This window comes from Typopeltis vanoorti, chromosome 6 (assembly GCF_054136105.1).
Source record: "Typopeltis vanoorti isolate ZY-2024b chromosome 6, IOZ_Tvanoo_1.0, whole genome shotgun sequence".
In the NCBI taxonomy this organism is placed as follows: Eukaryota; Metazoa; Arthropoda; class Arachnida; order Uropygi; family Thelyphonidae; genus Typopeltis; species Typopeltis vanoorti.
In genome coordinates this window covers 145200520-145221697 of record NC_143554.1, presented here as the reverse complement: position 1 = coordinate 145221697, position 21178 = coordinate 145200520, and the positions used below count along the sequence as shown (strand labels likewise).

General features: G+C 39.8%; 2 protein-coding genes across 4 annotated transcripts in view; both read left to right on the top strand.

The window, feature by feature from the left end:
• The window catches only part of LOC150106021 (TNF receptor-associated factor 1-like), a 34945-nt gene extending 28480 nt beyond the window's left edge, over nucleotides 1–6465 (top strand). For all 3 annotated transcript variants that reach the window (XM_090393749.1, XM_090393750.1, XM_090393748.1), the window contains one exon: nucleotides 6219–6465. In XM_090393749.1, coding sequence (XP_090249875.1) covers nucleotides 6219–6443 — 225 coding nt within the window. In that variant the 3' untranslated portion in view covers nucleotides 6444–6465. The remainder of the gene's footprint in view (nucleotides 1–6218) is intronic.
• A 3259-nt stretch (nucleotides 6466–9724) lies between these two features.
• Nucleotides 9725–20977, top strand: LOC150106020 (TNF receptor-associated factor 1-like). Its single transcript, XM_090393747.1, has 3 exons — nucleotides 9725–10292; nucleotides 10696–10956; nucleotides 20731–20977. The coding sequence occupies exons 2-3, from the start codon at nucleotides 10918–10920 to the stop codon at nucleotides 20953–20955; spliced, it is 264 nt and encodes an 87-aa protein (XP_090249873.1). The 5' UTR covers nucleotides 9725–10292; nucleotides 10696–10917; the 3' UTR covers nucleotides 20956–20977.
• Nucleotides 20978–21178: the final 201 nt, after the last annotated feature.

Below are 21178 nucleotides of genomic sequence, written 5' to 3'. Positions count from 1 at the left end.
CTGCTGAATCAACAAATGTTGTTGGTATGGAAGAGGATGTTCCCATTTCAGATCCCTCTGTTTCCCACAATGAAAAGGTGCCACCGATTATCCTAAGGGAAAAGCAGAGATGGACAACACTCAGAACCATCATGGCAAATTCACAAATTCATTACACGTCTGCTAAAAATGCAGACGAGGGAATACGAATTCAGCCCACCACGGTGGCTGACTATAGAAACCTTACAAAGGAACTGGATACTAGAGGAACCCAATATCACACATTTTCACTTGCCTCTGAAAAAAATCTGAAAGTAGTCTTACGAGGAGTCTCTGAGGATATTGACACAGATGAAATAGTTACTGACCTTAACCTACAGGAACTACCCCCCATAAAGGTCACTAGAATGTTTAGATCAAATAAGACACCTATGCCTTTAGTCTTAGTAGAAATTCATAACATCTACAAAGACATTTATAATTTAAAATCAATCTGTGGACTCAAAATCACCACAGAACCATTGAGAAAGAAATCATCTTCTGGGCAGTGCCACCGGTGCCAAAAATTTGGCCATGCCCAGAAGCTATGCAAAGCTCAGTTCAGATGCGTAAAATGTGGCGAGAATCACCCCACAAACACCTGCGCCAAGCCAAAAACCACCCCGGCTAAGTGCGCTAATTGTGGGGGTCCCCACCCTGCTAATTATAGAGGGTGTATGCATCATCCCAAAAACAGATGGAATGATCCCAGTCATCAATCTACCTCGTCATCTAATGCGAGAGTTCCTGAAGCTCAGGCTACTCAGTTCTCCAAGAGTGAGAACATGACAACTGGTGCTCGCCCATCATTAACTGAGCCCCTTAAGAAAACGAATCTTCAACATCAAGTAAGAACATATGCTGATGTGGCCCGCTCCAAACAGATAGTACAAACCCAGAACCGGAATACTCCACACTCAAATCTATCAGCTGTTATCACCTCTTCTCTTGCAAACATGCTCCAGGATTTCAGCAACTCAAATCCATCCTTAAGTGTCACAAAAAGATTCCTACAGCAAACCCAATCCATATTATCTGCACTCTCTGATGCATAGGAAAAAAAATCGTCCCAAACTCTCTTAGGATTATCGGTTGGAATGCCAACGGTATAAAAAACAAACTATTAGAAATCCAGGAATTTAATAATAGATACAACCCAGATATACTGCTAATTAATGAAACTCACCTGAGGCCTGCTGACACCCTGAAAATCAGAGGGTATCAGATTTACAGAAACGACAGGCTTGGGTATAGAGGTGGAGGTACAGCCACTCTTATCAAAAGCTATATCAATCATCACTCAATAACCAACCCTACTACCACCAACCTCGAAATCACAGGAATCAATGTTCTCACAAACTCAATTGGGAACCTCAAAATTTTTTCTGCTTACAACCCTCCATTAAAGACATTATTGACCTCAGATCTGGATGCCATCCTTGGAGTAAAAGGACCGATCATCATCGCTGGAGACCTCAATGCAAAAGCATCCTGCTTGGAACAGTAAATCCACTAACAAAAAATGGTCGTATCCTTTCTAGCTACACAGGATTAAACCCATGCTGTTGTGGCTGGACCTACCGAACCAACTCATCTCAGTACATCTGGCACTGCTGACATCTTGGATATAGCCATCCTGCAAGACATTAAACTACAGTACAGCCTTACATCACTAAACGAGCTGTCGTCGGATCACAACCCAATTCTACTGCAATTGGGAGGAGAACAAGAATGCCTGTCTCCTCCTCATTCAGGCATATCGTGGGAGAGATTGTCTAAAGCACTTCGGGATCAAATAGGACCCGTCCCACACAATTGCACACCAGAAGATGTGGATTCTGCAGTGACTAGCCTCACCAACAGATTAAGTCCGCTATAATGGTTGCAACCTTCCAGAAACCTGTTTCCCAAGCCTGATCGTTTGCCTGAGGACATTATGGACCTGATCAGAGAGAAGAACAGAGCTAGGAAGAGATTTCGTAACACTCGCGCTCCTCAGGATAAGACAGTGCTTAATAGAATTGAATGGAGCAGTAAGAGATGCACTTAAAAACGCATAGAAACGAAGTTTGGGATAAAAAGTTAGCCTCTATCTCACCTATTGATCACTCTCATCTGGGGCCTACTGAGAAACATCAAAAACAAAAACAGATCCCTCCCCCCTATAATCTCAAACCAGGGCCTAATCCACACAGATGCAGATAAGGCAGAAGCCATACTTAAAAATCTTGAGGATCAAGTGCAAACCATCTTATAACAACATTGATTTCAATCATCTGTATAAAATCCACAGACAGGTTAGGACATGCACTAAACCTCCCGGATACCAGTGCCGATCATATTGCACCCGCATCACCTGTTGAATTATATGATATTATTAAAAAACTTAAGAACAATAAAGCTCCTGGACCAGACAGCATCTCAAACAGGGTGATCAAGCTGCTGCCTCGAAAAGCTATAGTGCATCTGACCAGTATAATAAATGCAATCTTAAGACTTCACTATTTTCCTTCCACCTGGAAACTGGCTGATGTGATTCCTATACATAAGCCAGGCAAAGACCCACACTTACCGCAGAATTATCGTCCCATCAGTCTCATCTCCAACCTGGGTAAGATTGCAGAGAAGGTCATCCTCTCACGACTCCAAACCTCATATAAATGACCTTAAACATCCTCCCTAAAGAACAGTTTGGTTTTCGGCAACACCATAGTACTACCCAGCAAATCCATAGAATTGTGGAATATATCATCACCAGCTACAACTGGCGCCAGTACACAGGAGCTGTTTTCCTAGACCTATCTAAAGCATTTGATAAAATCTGGCATTTTGGACTCCTGCACAAACTTATCTCAGCCGGCATCTCACTAAAAATGGTTCATCTAATCCGTTCATATCTTCAGAACTAGAACAATGCAAGTTAAAATTAACGGTTCTATATCGTCCCAGCGCCCATATCTTTGCTGGAGTGCCACAGGGATCTCTACTGGCTCCATTGCTGTTTTCTGTATACATGTCAGACATCCCTCACAATCCGATGACTTCCATTTTAGCGCTGTATGCGGACGATACGGCAATACTAACCAGATCCCTCTAGACCCCACTTCGTTACTAGAAAGCTTCAAGAAAAACATTCTAAAGCTGGAGGGGTTGGTTCTCTAGGTGGAGATTGGAAGTCAACCCCCTGAAAAGCTCAGCGGTTCTTTTCTCAAAAAGGCCAATGTCTCCTGCAGGAGATGTGTTACCTATTCACTACTAAAATTCCCTGGCAGACAGAAACAAATTACCTGGGTGTAATTCTCGACAAAAAGCTATCTTTCAAACCAACATATCAAGTCTGCATGTGCAAAAGCATCTAAAGCCATAGCTCAGATTTACCCCGCTAATTAATAGAAATAGCAAGCTCAGCAACATGAATCAAATTGCAACTTTACCAGATGACGATTCGTCCCATAATCACCTATGCCTCTCCAGCCTGGAGCCACACCTCTAACGCTAACATTATCAAGATTCAGCGTGTTGCAGAACAAGGTGCTTGAGAACGATTCTGAACGCCCCGTGGGTATGTTTAGAAACAGCCAGCTCCATAGAGACACAAATATTCCATAAATTCTCTCTTATCTACAATCCTTAGCTTCCAAGTTTTTTCTAAAGGACGTCCACACACCCCAATGATTTGATTCAACAAGCTGCAGCATATGAGCCAACGGACATATTCAAATATAGAAGACCAAAAACTATATTAGCCTCCTATAACGATGCATAATCTCCATGCCCATTCAGGGCGAGCAAACCTGCTCGTAAATTTTACCCTCACTGTAACCACGACAGATAGCGGGGGAAAATGAAAAGCATCTTGCTTCACCCTTAAAGACATAAATGTCAATTGTCAATTCACATTGTCATTTGGTAGGGTCATAATTGACCTCAGGATTTTGTAAGTGAAGTGGCTAAAAGAATAATGACTGCCCACAAAAAGCGACAGTCACAATAACCATCCCATGGTTTCCCGTCCACAGCAATAGTTCTCTAGTTCCAACAGGTGGGGGAGGGCCTGAGAACCTGAGCGGCGAAGGCCTACAGCGAGGCGGTGCAGCTTTTTGAGAACTGCATCACTTAGGCCAGACCCTTTCCCCCCCCCCCTTTCTTTTTTTTTTTGGTTTCCAGTTCTTTCTACAGTTTTATTTTCTCTGTACTTCATGTTTTTGTTTCCATGTTTCCTTTTTCTTCTAAAGTGAAAAATCAACGACCGTTTTAGAATCGCCCCTGGGGGGCAAACAGCTAAAACAGGTCAGCTGAGGCCTCTTTTATCTACTCTACTACTATGCACTCTATCTTTATTTCCTCACCTACTATATGCTGACTCTCAGCCTATCTTACTCTACAGGCCAATGATGAAGTTTGTTGAATTCACAATATATATATATATATATATATATAAAGATATATAAAGATATATATAAAGATATATATGCACATAGTCTGTGTAGCTCAGTGGATGTGGCGTTTGCACACCACCGCGCTTGGCCGCACGAAAGAAGGCTTGGTTTCGAGTCTAGTCGGCGACTAGAGGAAAATTTTCTAAGCCTTTTTTCGCCCGGGTTTCCCCGAGTTAGTCGATCTCTGGCACGGGCAAGCAGGTTTTTCCTCCCGGAAACTCGGGTTTTTCGTCCTGTAAACTCAAGAAAATCGACCGTAGAACCCACATTATTTCAGACATTAAATATATTGTGGTAGGATTAGGGACCACGAGATGGCGGCACATTTGAGCCGTCTCTCATCACTGCGTACCGCTTAATTAGTGATAGCCTCGGGCCATCTGTCTCTGATTGGGTACCAGTGGAGATTGAACTGCCCACTCAGTCTCCAAAAGTTAGATAGGGCTAAATGGCCTCGCCTACTCCCGTATACGGGAATAAAAAGGCGTTAGCTGATTTTTTTTTTTTTTTTTTTTTTTTTTTTTTACTACTATGCACTCTATCTTTATTTCCTCTCCTACTATCTGCTGGCTCTCAGCCTATCTTACTCTACAGGCCGATGATGATGAAGATTTGTTGAACTCACAAATTATTATTTTTCTAGTACATTTGGGACGAGAATTCACATTGTCATTTGGTAGGGTCATAATTGACCTCAGGATTTTGTCTAGTACATCCCACTCGAACACGCAATGGTCAATATTTTGAAGATCTGAGGCCATTTTTGGAATGAAAGATGAGGTTGAAGATCTGAGTCAGATGGCCATTTTTGCAATGATAGATGAGGTTATTTATATTTATATTTATTTATTAGCTTTTCAGTCATTAAGTACTCGTTGTTACCTTAATTCAACGTGTACTTCTACTTTGCATTCAGCAAATTTTAACATTTTAAACAATATGACGGTATGTTATATTCAATCTAATGTGAAAAATCCAAGTTTTCTTAAGTTTTTCACATTAGATTGAATTCTTATCCCTTAAGAAAATCATTTTTCTAGACATCCAAATTTTAAAATTTTAAAAAAAAAAAAATGGGATAAGAAAGCGAATGAATTCGGAATACTTTTGAATTTTAAAAGACATTAAAAAGCAACACCATAGTATGTAAAATATACTTATTTTACCAATATAAAAATAAAAATGGGGGAAAGGTAGGGGTTGACGTTACTTTTTCATACAGAGCTTCATAACGAAGAAAGTGAACCATGTGTTCCGAATACCAATTAGCTCCAAGGTGTTCCTGGACTCATCGCGGGAGGGTACTCTACTCCACTCCAACACAGAACTAACCATTTCTCCTACTATATACAATTACCATCTATCGTCCATCACTGCCAACAGTATTTTTTCTCTGTAAACTGAAGTGTTCTGAAGGCCGATTTGCCTGTATATGGATGGAAAAAATCATAGAAATAATTTTAGCAATTAACTGACATCTTGAAAGTACTCCTTGAGCCATACTGATTCGAATGATGATATGGAGAGAAAAAGAATAATATGGGATTCCGTAAGTGTAGAATCCAAGAAGATTTAAATGAGTTTGTTTATAATAACAAGAAATAGTAAAATAAGTTAAAAGTGATTTTATCTCGAACATTAAACACTGTTTTTATTCTCCACACTTTCATTTAGAATAAGAAATTCAATTATTTTACAGAATTGTATCATTCGTCAAGTGCTTCTGCCTTTCTAACACCCAAATTATCATATATATCACAGGTAAAAGTGCTGTTACTCGATCAGAAAAGTGGGACGGATCATATAAAAATGTCACTTAATCCTGTTCGAATTGGATTGGACACGCCAGAGTTTAAGAAACCCGAAGAGGACAACTCCAGAGGATGGGGATTTCGTCAATTAATTTCTTTTGCTGAACTTGAGAGTCCACGAAGCCGATATCTGATCAACAATACTATTTATATCAAAGCAATTGTACGTAATTAATAAAGTAACACACCTATTGTTATTTAGTGCTACTGTTTAAAAAATTAAATACTGACACCTTATTACTCAAGCTTATTAAATGGAAATTAAAGATGTCTTACAGTAGTTTCAAGAGAATACATTTTTAGAACATTGAACTAATCACAAAAGGTGGGATAGTCAGATAAATTACAAAGGAAAATGGTCACACAAACAGAGTTTAGAGACTACTCTATTGAGATTTCGATCTGTATACGGAAGATGTCTGCTGTCAAGCTCGAGATGGATTTGTCATCATTTGGCAAACCTTTGATAGTTCTCTAAGGTGACAATGTCAACATCACTTAAAACGTTTACTTTCATTTATGTTTCTTTATCATCATCATCATCACACAATGAATCCTCGGACTCCATGAAGTCCAAGGGTTCATTGTGGAGGGCACCGTGTGACCAGGAATTCAATATTTGAATTCCTGATCACAGGCCCGTCTGGTGGCGTGTGCAATATACACAGGAGCCGCAGAAGAAAAGGCGCCTAAAAGATGTCAAAAAATATGAGATAAGAGTTTAACGAACAACGAACGATGTAATTATGAATGTACGTTGTCTTCTGTTCGGGCCCCTTCAGATCTTCCCGGAAACGAACAAATAAATTCTGAAATTGTATCCTGCACCCGCTTATATCACTGTAATTTTTTATTAAAATTTACGAAAATATACCTAAAATAGTTCTTTATTTTTTGATGTATCATAAATCAAGGACCGTATAAGGGCCTTATCCTAATTTTAATCGGAAAAGGGTGCATGTGGTCCGGCCCTAAAAGTCGACTTACTACTGATAATTCATTCTTCTCGACATTCGAGCCTGTTATATTAGAAGCTGTTAGGGAGGCGTCAACGACACAAAATAATCGGCGAACTCCCGAGTCCAATGCAAAACATTCTTGTAAAATTCTCTTATCTATTTTCGTTGAATCTTCAAAATTAATTTATTTATTAATGCAAAATTAATGTAAAGAATATTTGAATAAATCTCTTAACTTTATATTACTGTTTTATATTATTTTGAAAATGTCTATAACCTGAAAACATTTGTATAACAGGACTAATCCGTAGGTAACATTATACTGTAAAGCGGTTTTCGTTTCCTGTTCGTTTTATTGACACTTTATTTCAAAAAGTACGTTTTTGAAAAGGCGCCGAACATTAATCGCACATACAAGAAAAATACTATTCGCCGGTCCTGCCTGACCACATGCGTAATCACGCGTTCATCTTTTGTTACTTTTCCTCTATGGTTCCCACCCACGAAAGAGTATTAGCAAACCTATAGTACATTTGTACCGTAGGTGGGCAAAGATTTTTTTCTCATTTTTATCAATTTTTGCAATTATTTTTCTTTTTTTTCATTAATGTTTATAGAATCCAGTACCTTTCTCTAGAGACCAAATATGGAACATTTACAAACCATTTCTGGCCTGCAATAAGCAGTTAGGTGGTTTTTAAATCGTCCAATGAAATTCACCTCCCGTCTTTGGGGGGGTGGGGGGGGGGGGGGGTGGGGGGGGGGGGGGGTGGGGGGGGGGGGGGGTGGGGGGGGGGGGGGGTGGGGGGGGGGGGGGGTGGGGGGGGGGGGGGGTGGGGGGGGGGGGGGGTGGGGGGGGGGGGGGGTGGGGGGGGGGGGGGGTGGGGGGGGGGGGGGGTGGGGGGGGGGGGGGGTGGGGGGGGGGGGGGGTGGGGGGGGGGGGGGGTGGGGGGGGGGGGGGGTGGGGGGGGGGGGGGGTGGGGGGGGGGGGGGGTGGGGGGGGGGGGGGGTGGGGGGGGGGGGGGGTGGGGGGGGGGGGGGGTGGGGGGGGGGGGGGGTGGGGGGGGGGGGGGGTGGGGGGGGGGGGGGGTGGGGGGGGGGGGGGGTGGGGGGGGGGGGGGGTGGGGGGGGGGGGGGGTGGGGGGGGGGGGGGGTGGGGGGGGGGGGGGGTGGGGGGGGGGGGGGGTGGGGGGGGGGGGGGGTGGGGGGGGGGGGGGGTGGGGGGGGGGGGCATTTGACACACTAACACATAAAACCTTGTTAACGAAACTTACCCATATTGGAATTGGAAGTCGTCTACTCCAGTGGTTTAAAGCATACACGAAAAACAGAAAGCACATCACACGTATAGGATCAGCACACAGCAAAGAGGTACATGTAACCTGTGGAGTACCGCAAGGAGCTGTCCTATCTCCCATTCTATTTAACATATACACACACGACATAAGCCAACTCCCCCTAAAAAGTAAAATCTTCCAGTATGCAGATGACACTGCCATAGTATCCATTCACAACACTGCAAAAATCGCTCACAAAAATATGCAACACGACATCAATCAAATCACTAACTGGTTAACCGAAAACGGCATATATATAAACCCTGGAAAAACAAAGCTAATGATATTCAAAAATCCCCAAACCCTGTCCATAGAAACTAAATATCTCACTATCAAACATTCATCCTCCTATACACAAAGTGCAGAACCTAAAATCACAACCATCACACAGGTGAAAACAACACGCTACCTTGGACTTCACTTCGATGCAGATCAAAGTTGGAATAGCCATACAAACTACCTACATACCAAGCTTAGGATAATAGCAAGCAAACTATACAGATTAAAAGACATTGCCCCAACCCACATAAAAATACTAATCTATAAAGCATTATGTGAAAACATTTTAAGATATGCAATCACATCATACGCATTCTGCGCAGACTACAGACTTAACAGGCTACAATGGTTGCAAGATAAAATGATAAAACTGATATTCTGGGAACAACCCACTCTTATGCAGGAAGCATGGACAAAACACAAAATATTTAAGGTGAAACACTTACGCCACTACACAGTCATGTTAAAACACTACTACAGCCCCACATATAGAGTAACCAGAACAACATATCAAATAACAAGACCACAGTCAACAAACTACATAACATATAAGTACAACAATCACTACGGCAAAGCCACCCGAAACTTCTATGTACCTGACATGATAAACAAACTGCCGTTCGACAACAGAAACCTAGGAACATACAGAGAGCTGAAACAGACACTATATAAATATTATAGCGAGAATGAAAATTAGAGCAATTCCTGTTTCTCTCCCCACCACCACACATACACACACACACACAAACCTACGACAACCCCCCCTCTCAAAAAACTACCACTACAAGAACACAAAGAAACAAACACACCATGTCTAAATCCGACCCTATTTGCACAAAAAAAAAAAAAAAATTATTATTATTATTATTATTATTATTATTATTATTATTATTATTATTATTATTATTATAGTGTTGCCTAGAATTTACAGAATATGTTATGTAATTTATTAGATAGGTAACAAACTGTTAAAATTTATTATTATTATTATTAGTAGTAGTAGTAGTAGTAGTAGTATCAGCAGCAGTAATATTATTATTTTAATGGCTAATATAGCCTGCTTTCGTTTAGGAGTGCCCCTTTTTTTTCTAGTTAAAGAAAAAGGGGAGGCACTCCTAAACGAAAGCAGGCTATATTAGCCATTAAAATGCTAATTTGTTTTAGAGGAGTAACATGGGAATTTTCCCAAAAATAATTCCTGCAGTAATATTACTTAATTATTATAATTAGCCATCTACAAAACATTTTTGAAATCTGCATCAATAGTACAGTGAAATTATGCACTAAGGGATACGTTCCTTAGGTAATAGTTTGGAAACAAATATAAAATCATATTATAAAGAATGTATGGTTGAATATTATGATTTATTCTAAATTTTCTTCCAGAATCTAAAAGCACAGCATTTGTTTCTGAAAAAGGAATACAAGGAAGCGATTGAAAAGGCTCAAGTGAGTGAAAATAACCAATAATTGAGACAGTAATTTCTAAACTTTCCCAGTTTAGTTTTAGACATCAAAATATCATAGATACAAGTAGCACTGTAAATAATATTATTTTGCTATGTTTATTGGCATCGTATCTTTTGATCACCTTCACTGTTGAGTTAAAATGATCAAAAGAAGTTGATAACCAGAGCCAGCCTTAACCGTATGGTGTCTCCAATTCCTTTCCCCCAGTCCTCCCCACCCCAAAAAATTTCAAAATTGGGAAATTAATTTTGAAATTTTTCATATGTGATTTGCATGAAGATTTTTAAAAATCTTCATACGAAGATTTTAAAGGAAGATTTTTTTTAAAAAAAAATCTTAATACAGATTTTTTTTTTTTCCGTTTATTCACTGTTCATTTCAGGAAGATGTGCGTAGAGCATCCTCCAATGGAGAATATGTGTGGCGCATCACCAATTATTACCAAAAGAAAGCAGAAGATGCCCTACAAACATCCTTCTGCAGAGCATCTCCAAATTTCTACAGCAGTCCGTATGGCTACAATCTGAAACTCCAAGCGTGTCTCAATGGGTTTAATGAGGCGAGAGGTACACATCTGTCGCTGTTTGTTTGTGTCACTAAAGGAATGTATGATGACATTCTCCCATGGCCTTTCAAACATAGGGTAAGATATTATCCTAATTTTTTTTTTTTTTTTGTTTATCTTGAAATATTAAAAAAACTTTATAAAACGACACCATTCTATTGAAAAATCAAAAATATTAAAAAATAAAAATTACATGTTACATTTCATACAAGCAGGGACTGAAATTAATTTCAGTTAGTGTTTTTGCAGATGTTAAGATTTATATCACCATTTGTTGCGTTTAATCATGAAGTACATATATTAATTAAGGAGAGGATATATCCATATTGAGCCTCTGTAGCTTATTTGGTTTTGACGATCCCCTTCGATTGGGAAGACCTGGGTTCAAATCTCATCTAGGACGCGAAGAACCTTATTTTCAACTCACAGTAGCTTATCCGTCTCATACGAAGGAAGGTAGAGTTATCTTCTCCGACTCCCAAGAAAAAGTCTTCTTATTCATGGGGGGGGGGGGGTGCAGCAGAGAAATGGCAAGTTGGTTGTATTGAATTGCCGGAAACCTCTTAAATAGGGGACTCAGTCAGTCAGTGGGTAGAGTGATTGAGAAAACTTTGCAGGAATACGTTGTGTGTCAAGAAAAAGCAATATCTCAGAGGGAAAAAAAATACTAGTTCCAAAATTGACCACCAGGGGCGTTGTAAACAGCAAATGCATGGAATTTGCATATATATATATCACACGACCCGGCAAGCGGGTTTAAAAAAAGAGATGGACACAGGATTTTTCCTTCATTCTAGTTGTTAATACCATCCACAGTGATGGCACCAACATGCTTTGATTTTGCTCGTGAAGCTAATGTCTTACACAAGTGTCCTGATAATTCTGCGGGAGATTCAGCATTTCTACCCAGTGCCTCGTGAAGCGCCCGCCACGAGCGCAACTAGCTTTGGAGCGCAAAACGTAAAAAATAAAAATAAATAAATAGATATCAAAGTCCACTATTTTATATTGTATTTTTAAATTTCGGCAATATGCCGCTTTAGACACACAAATTCTACAACACACTGCAACTCATCTTGATGGAGTTAATACTAAGTATTTAACATATTGCATTTAGTAAAATTTAACATGTTACATTTAAATTTTTCAAAGTTAGATACTTGCCACAGGCGCTTCATATCCTCGTTACTGTACTGTTTCTACCCATTCAAGATAATCCTAACAGAGAAGTTGCTCTTGCAGGACTATGAAAGTCGAGCGACATTCGCTTTAACATTCCTTGCTCGAGTACAGTTGGACGCTGTGTGGCCGTGGATGATCGTGTGAGGAGATGAGGCTCACTTTCACTTGAACAGAGCTCAGGTATGGTAATCTGGTATGTGCTACTCAAAACTCATATGCAACCCAACATCACGTTTCCCCAAAATTATATCTTTGCGGTAACTTTTACAGCTTCGTTTATCATTGGACTATTCTTCTTTGAGGTCATTCGCCAGTCGGGGATCGGTAACCTGCTCAGTTACTGCCGAGAGGTATCGCGATATGATAAACAATTTTGTTGCACTACAGCAACGCCTCTGCATGGATTGTCATTTTCATAGGATAAGCCCCCCCCCCCTCCAAATATCGTCAATCCGTACACGAGGTTCTTCGAGAACATTTCATGAAACCAGAGAATCAACCAGGCCTCAAAGTGCATCCTTTTGTATGATCACGATAAATTCCATCTTTGAGAAATGCCCAGAGCCGGAAGTCACTGCATGGCTGCCTCGTTCACCTGATCTGACCCACTGTCTTTCGGCTCTGGGCATTTCGCAAAGATGGGATTTATCGTGATCATACAAATGACACCGTTTGTAGCATACTGGGAAGATCAGTACATTGGACAATAGAGCCCGTGAATACATAATGGAAGTGAATAAAAATGTGTTATTTATTTATGCTCGTGTCGCTTTTGTCCTTCTTACACAGAAAAAAGTATTATATTCTATATTCGGTACATCGTACAGCGCTCCGAGTAGTGAATTTTGGAACTACTTTTTTCTTTTTTTTTTTTTTCCTGTAAGATATCGCTTTCGCATCACGCAGCAGTGCACTGAAGAAAGCTGTTCGCCATATTTTTTTCTTTTAAATCAAGATATGCAAAAAGTTGATGCACGCATTTTCGTTTTTGCATACAGTATCAAGATATATGCAGTTATTGTATGAGCTTAACCCACCTTTACCACGAGTTGCTTGTCATGTAGTCGAATAGCATTTTCGAGGCAACTCTTGAGAGAGATGTCGAACGTTTGATGACTTCCCTAGGAAAACTGTGGTTTAGAAGCAACAATTAAACTTTTTAAAATATCTTCGGAATTCATACAAAAAAAAACCCTTAGATTTCTTCGTTATGGAGAAAAAAAAAACGGTTGTTTGCTATTAAAGAATAAAATATCATGAGTGATGAAAACCATCGAGTTTTAATTATTTAACAGAAATTTAATTATATTATATAATTCTATTCTGACTTTTTGATGAAAGGGGTGATTGTTGATCCCTCCCCCTGAGATCCTTGATGATGATGATTTTTTGACAGGTGAAAGAAAGAGAAAAAGCAGCATTCAAAAATAAAATATCCACATATATATTCAATAATTTTTTAATATAAGACTATAAAAAATTAAAATATTGTTTGATAAGAAATTAAACTTTTATTGTGGTTCATCCACAATAAAATTTTCAATTCTTGTATAATAGTTATTTCATTACAAATCTTAATATTATATAAATAATATTTTGTTATATATTATATTTAATTAGAATTACTCAATAATTTGCATTTATTCAATAAAATAAGAAAACTAATGAAAATAATTTTCTAGCACCATTTATTTATTTATATAAATGCCATATATAAGCATTTGGGACGAGAATTCACATTGTCGGATGATGAGACTGAGTGGAAAAATGGCGGCTCGCGTGTTAGTGTTTTGTGTCGTGTGTTATTGATGGTGAATTGTGTATTTGACTGATAAGTTTTCAGAGATTTATGCTTATATTCATTAGTAATATCAGTTATTTGCTTGCCGCAATAAACAGGCATTTTACATTTTATTTCCCATACAAGGTAAGTCAACTGACTTCGCAAAGGCGATACGCTAGGCCTACTGCCATTAGTGTCGTTGTTGTATTTTAACATCTTGTTGCTAGTTGACGCGCCTATGCTTGATATTGCTGGTAGTCCTTTGCGGCTGCGGGATATTTTACAAAAACTTCTGCTGGCAGGTCTTTAGACCTGCGGGATATTTTATTAACGCACATACGCAACTAAATCGATATGAGCGTGCCTGACCTGGACGTATTTGCTGATCTGCTCGAAAGAGAGCCAGCTCTTGAACTCATTGATAAACTACAAAAGAAGTTCAAGTTGACATGGCCTACTAGCATGATTGACCCCGACACTATTATTGAGTCACTCGATAAAAAGCTAGCACTCAGTTTTATTAAAAAGCTCCTCAAAAAGTTTGAACGGGATTGGCCCGGCTACTTAAATTTGTATTCCTCACCTGAAGTTGAAGTTGAGGAAAATGAAGACTCCCCACAAGTGGAGGAAAAACTCAATCTAGTTGTCTCTACCTCTAATCCTTCTGATCAAGAAGAAACTCACGCACGTAAGAAGAGAAAAATTCTTGCTGCTGAATCAACAAATGTTGTTGGTATGGAAGAGGATGTTCCCATTTCAGATCCCTCTGTTTCCCACAATGAAAAGGTGCCACCGATTATCCTAAGGGAAAAGCAGAGATGGACAACACTCAGAACCATCATGGCAAATTCACAAATTCATTACACGTCTGCTAAAAATGCAGACGAGGGAATACGAATTCAGCCCACCACGGTGGCTGACTATAGAAACCTTACAAAGGAACTGGATACTAGAGGAACCCAATATCACACATTTTCACTTGCCTCTGAAAAAAATCTGAAAGTAGTCTTACGAGGAGTCTCTGAGGATATTGACACAGATGAAATAGTTACTGACCTTAACCTACAGGAACTACCCCCCATAAAGGTCACTAGAATGTTTAGATCAAATAAGACACCTATGCCTTTAGTCTTAGTAGAAATTCATAACATCTACAAAGACATTTATAATTTAAAATCAATCTGTGGACTCAAAATCACCACAGAACCATTGAGAAAGAAATCATCTTCTGGGCAGTGCCACCGGTGCCAAAAATTTGGCCATGCCCAGAAGCTATGCAAAGCTCAGTTCAGATGCGTAAAATGTGGCGAGAATCACCCCACAAACACCTGCGCCAAGCCAAAAACCACCCCGGCTAAGTGCGCTAATTGTGGGGGTCCCCACCCTGCTAATTATAGAGGGTGTATGCATCATCCCAAAAACAGATGGAATGATCCCAGTCATCAATCTACCTCGTCATCTAATGCGAGAGTTCCTGAAGCTCAGGCTACTCAGTTCTCCAAGAGTGAGAACATGACAACTGGTGCTCGCCCATCATTAACTGAGCCCCTTAAGAAAACGAATCTTCAACATCAAGTAAGAACATATGCTGATGTGGCCCGCTCCAAACAGATAGTACAAACCCAGAACCGGAATACTCCACACTCAAATCTATCAGCTGTTATCACCTCTTCTCTTGCAAACATGCTCCAGGATTTCAGCAACTCAAATCCATCCTTAAGTGTCACAAAAAGATTCCTACAGCAAACCCAATCCATATTATCTGCACTCTCTGATGCATAGGAAAAAAATCGTCCCAAACTCTCTTAGGATTATCGGTTGGAATGCCAACGGTATAAAAAACAAACTATTAGAAATCCAGGAATTTAATAATAGATACAACCCAGATATACTGCTAATTAATGAAACTCACCTGAGGCCTGCTGACACCCTGAAAATCAGAGGGTATCAGATTTACAGAAACGACAGGCTTGGGTATAGAGGTGGAGGTACAGCCACTCTTATCAAAAGCTATATCAATCATCACTCAATAACCAACCCTACTACCACCAACCTCGAAATCACAGGAATCAATGTTCTCACAAACTCAATTGGGAACCTCAAAATTTTTTCTGCTTACAACCCTCCATTAAAGACATTATTGACCTCAGATCTGGATGCCATCCTTGGAGTAAAAGGACCGATCATCATCGCTGGAGACCTCAATGCAAAGCATCCTGCTTGGAACAGTAAATCCACTAACAAAAATGGTCGTATCCTTTCTAGCTACACAGGATTAAACCATGCTGTTGTGGCTGGACCTACCGAACCAACTCATCTCAGTACATCTGGCACTGCTGACATCTTGGATATAGCCATCCTGCAAGACATTAAACTACAGTACAGCCTTACATCACTAAACGAGCTGTCGTCGGATCACAACCCAATTCTACTGCAATTGGGAGAACAAGAATGCCTGTCTCCTCCTCATTCAGGCATATCGTGGGAGAGATTGTCTAAAGCACTTCGGGATCAAATAGGACCCGTCCCACACATATGCACACCAGAAGATGTGGATTCTGCAGTGACTAGCCTCACCCAACAGATTAAGTCCGCTATAATGGTTGCAACCTTCCAGAAACCTGTTCCCAAGCCTGATCGTTTGCCTGAGGACATTATGGACCTGATCAGAGAGAAGAACAGAGCTAGGAAGAGATTTCGTAACACTCGCGCTCCTCAGGATAAGACAGTGCTTAATAGATTGAATGGAGCAGTAAGAGATGCACTTAAAACGCATAGAAACGAAGTTTGGGATAAAAAGTTAGCCTCTATCTCACCTATTGATCACTCTATCTGGGGCCTACTGAGAAACATCAAAAACAAAAACAGATCCCTCCCCCCTATAATCTCAAACCAGGGCCTAATCCACACAGATGCAGATAAGGCAGAAGCCATACTTAAAAATCTTGAGGATCAGTGCAAACCATCTTATAACAACATTGATTTCAATCATCTGTATAAAATCCACAGACAGGTTAGACATGCACTAAACCTCCCGGATACCAGTGCCGATCATATTGCACCCGCATCACCTGTTGAATTATATGATATTATTAAAAAACTTAAGAACAATAAAGCTCCTGGACCAGACAGCATCTCAAACAGGGTGATCAAGCTGCTGCCTCGAAAAGCTATAGTGCATCTGACCAGTATAATAAATGCAATCTTAAGACTTCACTATTTTCCTTCCACCTGGAAACTGGCTGATGTGATTCCTATACATAAGCCAGGCAAAGACCCACACTTACCGCAGAATTATCGTCCAATCAGTCTCATCTCCAACCTGGGTAAGATTGCAGAGAAGGTCATCCTCTCACGACTCCAAACCTCAATAAATGACCTAAACATCCTCCCTAAAGAACAGTTTGGTTTTCGGCAACACCATAGTACTACCCAGCAAATCCATAGAATTGTGGAATATATCATCACCAGCTACAACTGGCGCCAGTACACAGGAGCTGTTTTCCTAGACCTATCTAAAGCATTTGATAAAATCTGGCATTTTGGACTCCTGCACAAACTTATCTCAGCCGGCATCTCACTAAAAATGGTTCATCTAATCCGTTCATATCTTCAGAATAGAACAATGCAAGTTAAAATTAACGGTTCTATATCGTCCCAGCGCCATATCTTTGCTGGAGTGCCACAGGGATCTCTACTGGCTCCATTGCTGTTTTCTGTATACATGTCAGACATCCCTCACAATCCGATGACTTCCATTTTAGCGCTGTATGCGGACGATACGGCAATACTAACCAGATCCCTCAGACCCCACTTCGTTACTAGAAAGCTTCAAGAAAACATTCTAAAGCTGGAGGGTTGGTTCTCTAGGTGGAGATTGGAAGTCAACCCCCTGAAAAGCTCAGCGGTTCTTTTCTCAAAAAGGCCAATGTCTCCTGCAGGAGATGTGTTACTATTCAATACTAAAATTCCCTGGCAGACAGAAACAAATTACCTGGGTGTAATTCTCGACAAAAAGCTATCTTTCAACCAACATATCAAGTCTGCATGTGCAAAAGCATCTAAAGCCATAGCTCAGATTTACCCGCTAATTAATAGAAATAGCAAGCTCAGCAACAGAATCAAATTGCAACTTTACCAGATGACGATTCGTCCCATAATCACCTATGCCTCTCCAGCCTGGAGCCACACCTCTAACGCTAACATTATCAAGATTCAGCGTGTGCAGAACAAGTGCTTGAGAACGATTCTGAACGCCCCGTGGTATGTTAGAAACAGCCAGCTCCATAGAGACACAAATATTCCATATATTCTCTCTTATCTACAATCCTTAGCTTCCAAGTTTTTTCTAAAGACGTCCACACACCCCAATGATTTGATTCAACAAGCTGCAGCATATGAGCCAACGGACATATTCAAATATAGAAGACCAAAAACTATATTAGCCTCCTATAACGATGCATAATCTCCATGCCCATTCAGGGCGAGCAAACTGCTCGTAAATTTTACCCTCACTGTAACCACGACAGATAGCGGGGAATATGAAAAGCATCTTGCTTCACCCTTAAAGACATAAATGTCAATTGTCAATTCACATTGTCATTTGGTAGGGTCATAATTGACCTCAGGATTTTGTAAGTGAAGTGGCTAAAAGAATAATGACTGCCCACAAAAAGCGACAGTCACAATAACCATCCCATGGTTTCCCGTCCACAGCAATAGTTCTCTAGTTCCAACAGGTGGGGGAGGGCCTGAGAACCTGAGCGGCGAAGGCCTACAGCGAGGCGGTGCAGCTTTTTGAGAACTGCATCACTTAGGCCAGACCCTTTCCCCCCCACCTTTCTTTTTTTTTTTGGTTTCCAGTTCTTTCTACAGTTTTATTTTCTCTGTACTTCATGTTTTTGTTTCCATGTTTCCTTTTTCTTCTAAAGTGAAAAATCAACGACCGTTTTAGAATCGCCCCTGGGGGGCAAACAGCTAAAACAGGTCAGCTGAGGCCTCTTTTATCTACTCTACTACTATGCACTCTATCTTTATTTCCTCACCTACTATATGCTGACTCTCAGCCTATCTTACTCTACAGGCCAATGATGAAGTTTGTTGAATTCACAATATATATATATATATATATATATAAAGATATATAAAGATATATATAAAGATATATATGCACATAGTCTGTGTAGCTCAGTGGATGTGGCGTTTGCACACCACCGCGCTTGGCCGCACGAAAGAAGGCTTGGTTTCGAGTCTAGTCGGCGACTAGAGGAAAATTTTCTAAGCCTTTTTTCGACCGGTTCCCGAGTTAGTCGATCTCTGGCACGGGCAAGCAGGTTTTTCCTCCCGGAAACTCGGGTTTTTCGTCCTGTAAACTCAAGAAAATCGACCGTAGAACCCACATTATTTCAGACATTAAATATATTGTGGTAGGATTAGGGACCACGAGATGGCGGCACATTTGAGCCGTCTCTCATCACTGCGTACCGCTTAATTAGTGATAGCCTCGGGCCATCTGTCTCTGATTGGGTACCAGTGGAGATTGAACTGCCCACTCAGTCTCCAAAAGTTAGATAGGGCTAAATGGCCTCGCCTACTCCCGTATACGGGAATAAAAAGGCGTTAGCTGATTTTTTTTTTTTTTTTTTTTTTTTTTTTTTACTACTATGCACTCTATCTTTATTTCCTCTCCTACTATCTGCTGGCTCTCAGCCTATCTTACTCTACAGGCCGATGATGATGAAGATTTGTTGAACTCACAAATTATTATTTGTCTAGTACATTTGGGACGAGAATTCACATTGTCATTTGGTAGGGTCATAATTGACCTCAGGATTTTGTCTAGTACATCCCACTCGAACACGCAATGGTCAATATTTTGAAGATCTGAGGCCATTTTTGGAATGAAAGATGAGGTTGAAGATCTGAGTCAGATGGCCATTTTTGCAATGATAGATGAGGTTATTTATATTTATATTTATTTATTAGCTTTTCAGTCATTAAGTACTCGTTGTTACCTTAATTCAACGTGTACTTCTACTTTGCATTCAGCAAATTTTAACATTTTAAACAATATGACGGTATGTTATATTCAATCTAATGTGAAAAATCCAAGTTTTCTTAAGTTTTTCACATTAGATTGAATTCTTATCCCTTAAGAAAATCATTTTTCTAGACATCCTAATTTAAATTTAAAAAAAAAATGGGATAAGAAAGCGAATGAATTCGGAATACTTTTGAATTTTAAAAGACATTAAAAAGCAACACCATAGTATGTAAAATATACTTATTTTACCAATATAAAAATAAAAATGAGGGAAAGGTAGGGGTTGACGTTACTTTTTCATACAGAGCTTCATAACGAAGAAAGTGAACCATGTGTTCCGAATACCAATTAGCTCCAAGGTGTTCCTGGACTCATCGCGGGAGGGTACTCTACTCCACTCCAACACAGAACTAACCATTTCTCCTACTATATACAATTACCATCTATCGTCCATCACTGCCAACAGTATTTTTTCTCTGTAAACTGAAGTGTTCTGAAGGCCGATTTGCCTGTATATGGATGGAAAAAATCATAGAAATAATTTTAGCAATTAACTGACATCTTGAAAGTACTCCTTGAGCCATACTGATTCGAATGATGATATGGAGAGAAAAAGAATAATATGGGATTCCGTAAGTGTAGAATCCAAGAAGATTTAAATGAGTTTGTTTATAATAACAAGAAATAGTAAAATAAGTTAAAAGTGATTTTATCTCGAACATTAAACACTGTTTTTATTCTCCACACTTTCATTTAGAATAAGAAATTCAATTATTTTACAGAATTGTATCATTCGTCAAGTGCTTCTGCCTTTCTAACACCCAAATTATCATATATATCACAGGTAAAAGTGCTGTTACTCGATCAGAAAAGTGGGACGGATCATATAAAAATGTCACTTAATCCTGTTCGAATTGGATTGGACACGCCAGAGTTTAAGAAACCCGAAGAGGACAACTCCAGAGGATGGGGATTTCGTCAATTAATTTCTTTTGCTGAACTTGAGAGTCCACGAAGCCGATATCTGATCAACAATACTATTTATATCAAAGCAATTGTACGTAATTAATAAAGTAACACACCTATTGTTATTTAGTGCTACTGTTTAAAAAATTAAATACTGACACCTTATTACTCAAGCTTATTAAATGGAAATTAAAGATGTCTTACAGTAGTTTCAAGAGAATACATTTTTAGAACATTGAACTAATCACAAAAGGTGGGATAGTCAGATAAATTACAAAGGAAAATGGTCACACAAACAGAGTTTAGAGACTACTCTATTGAGATTT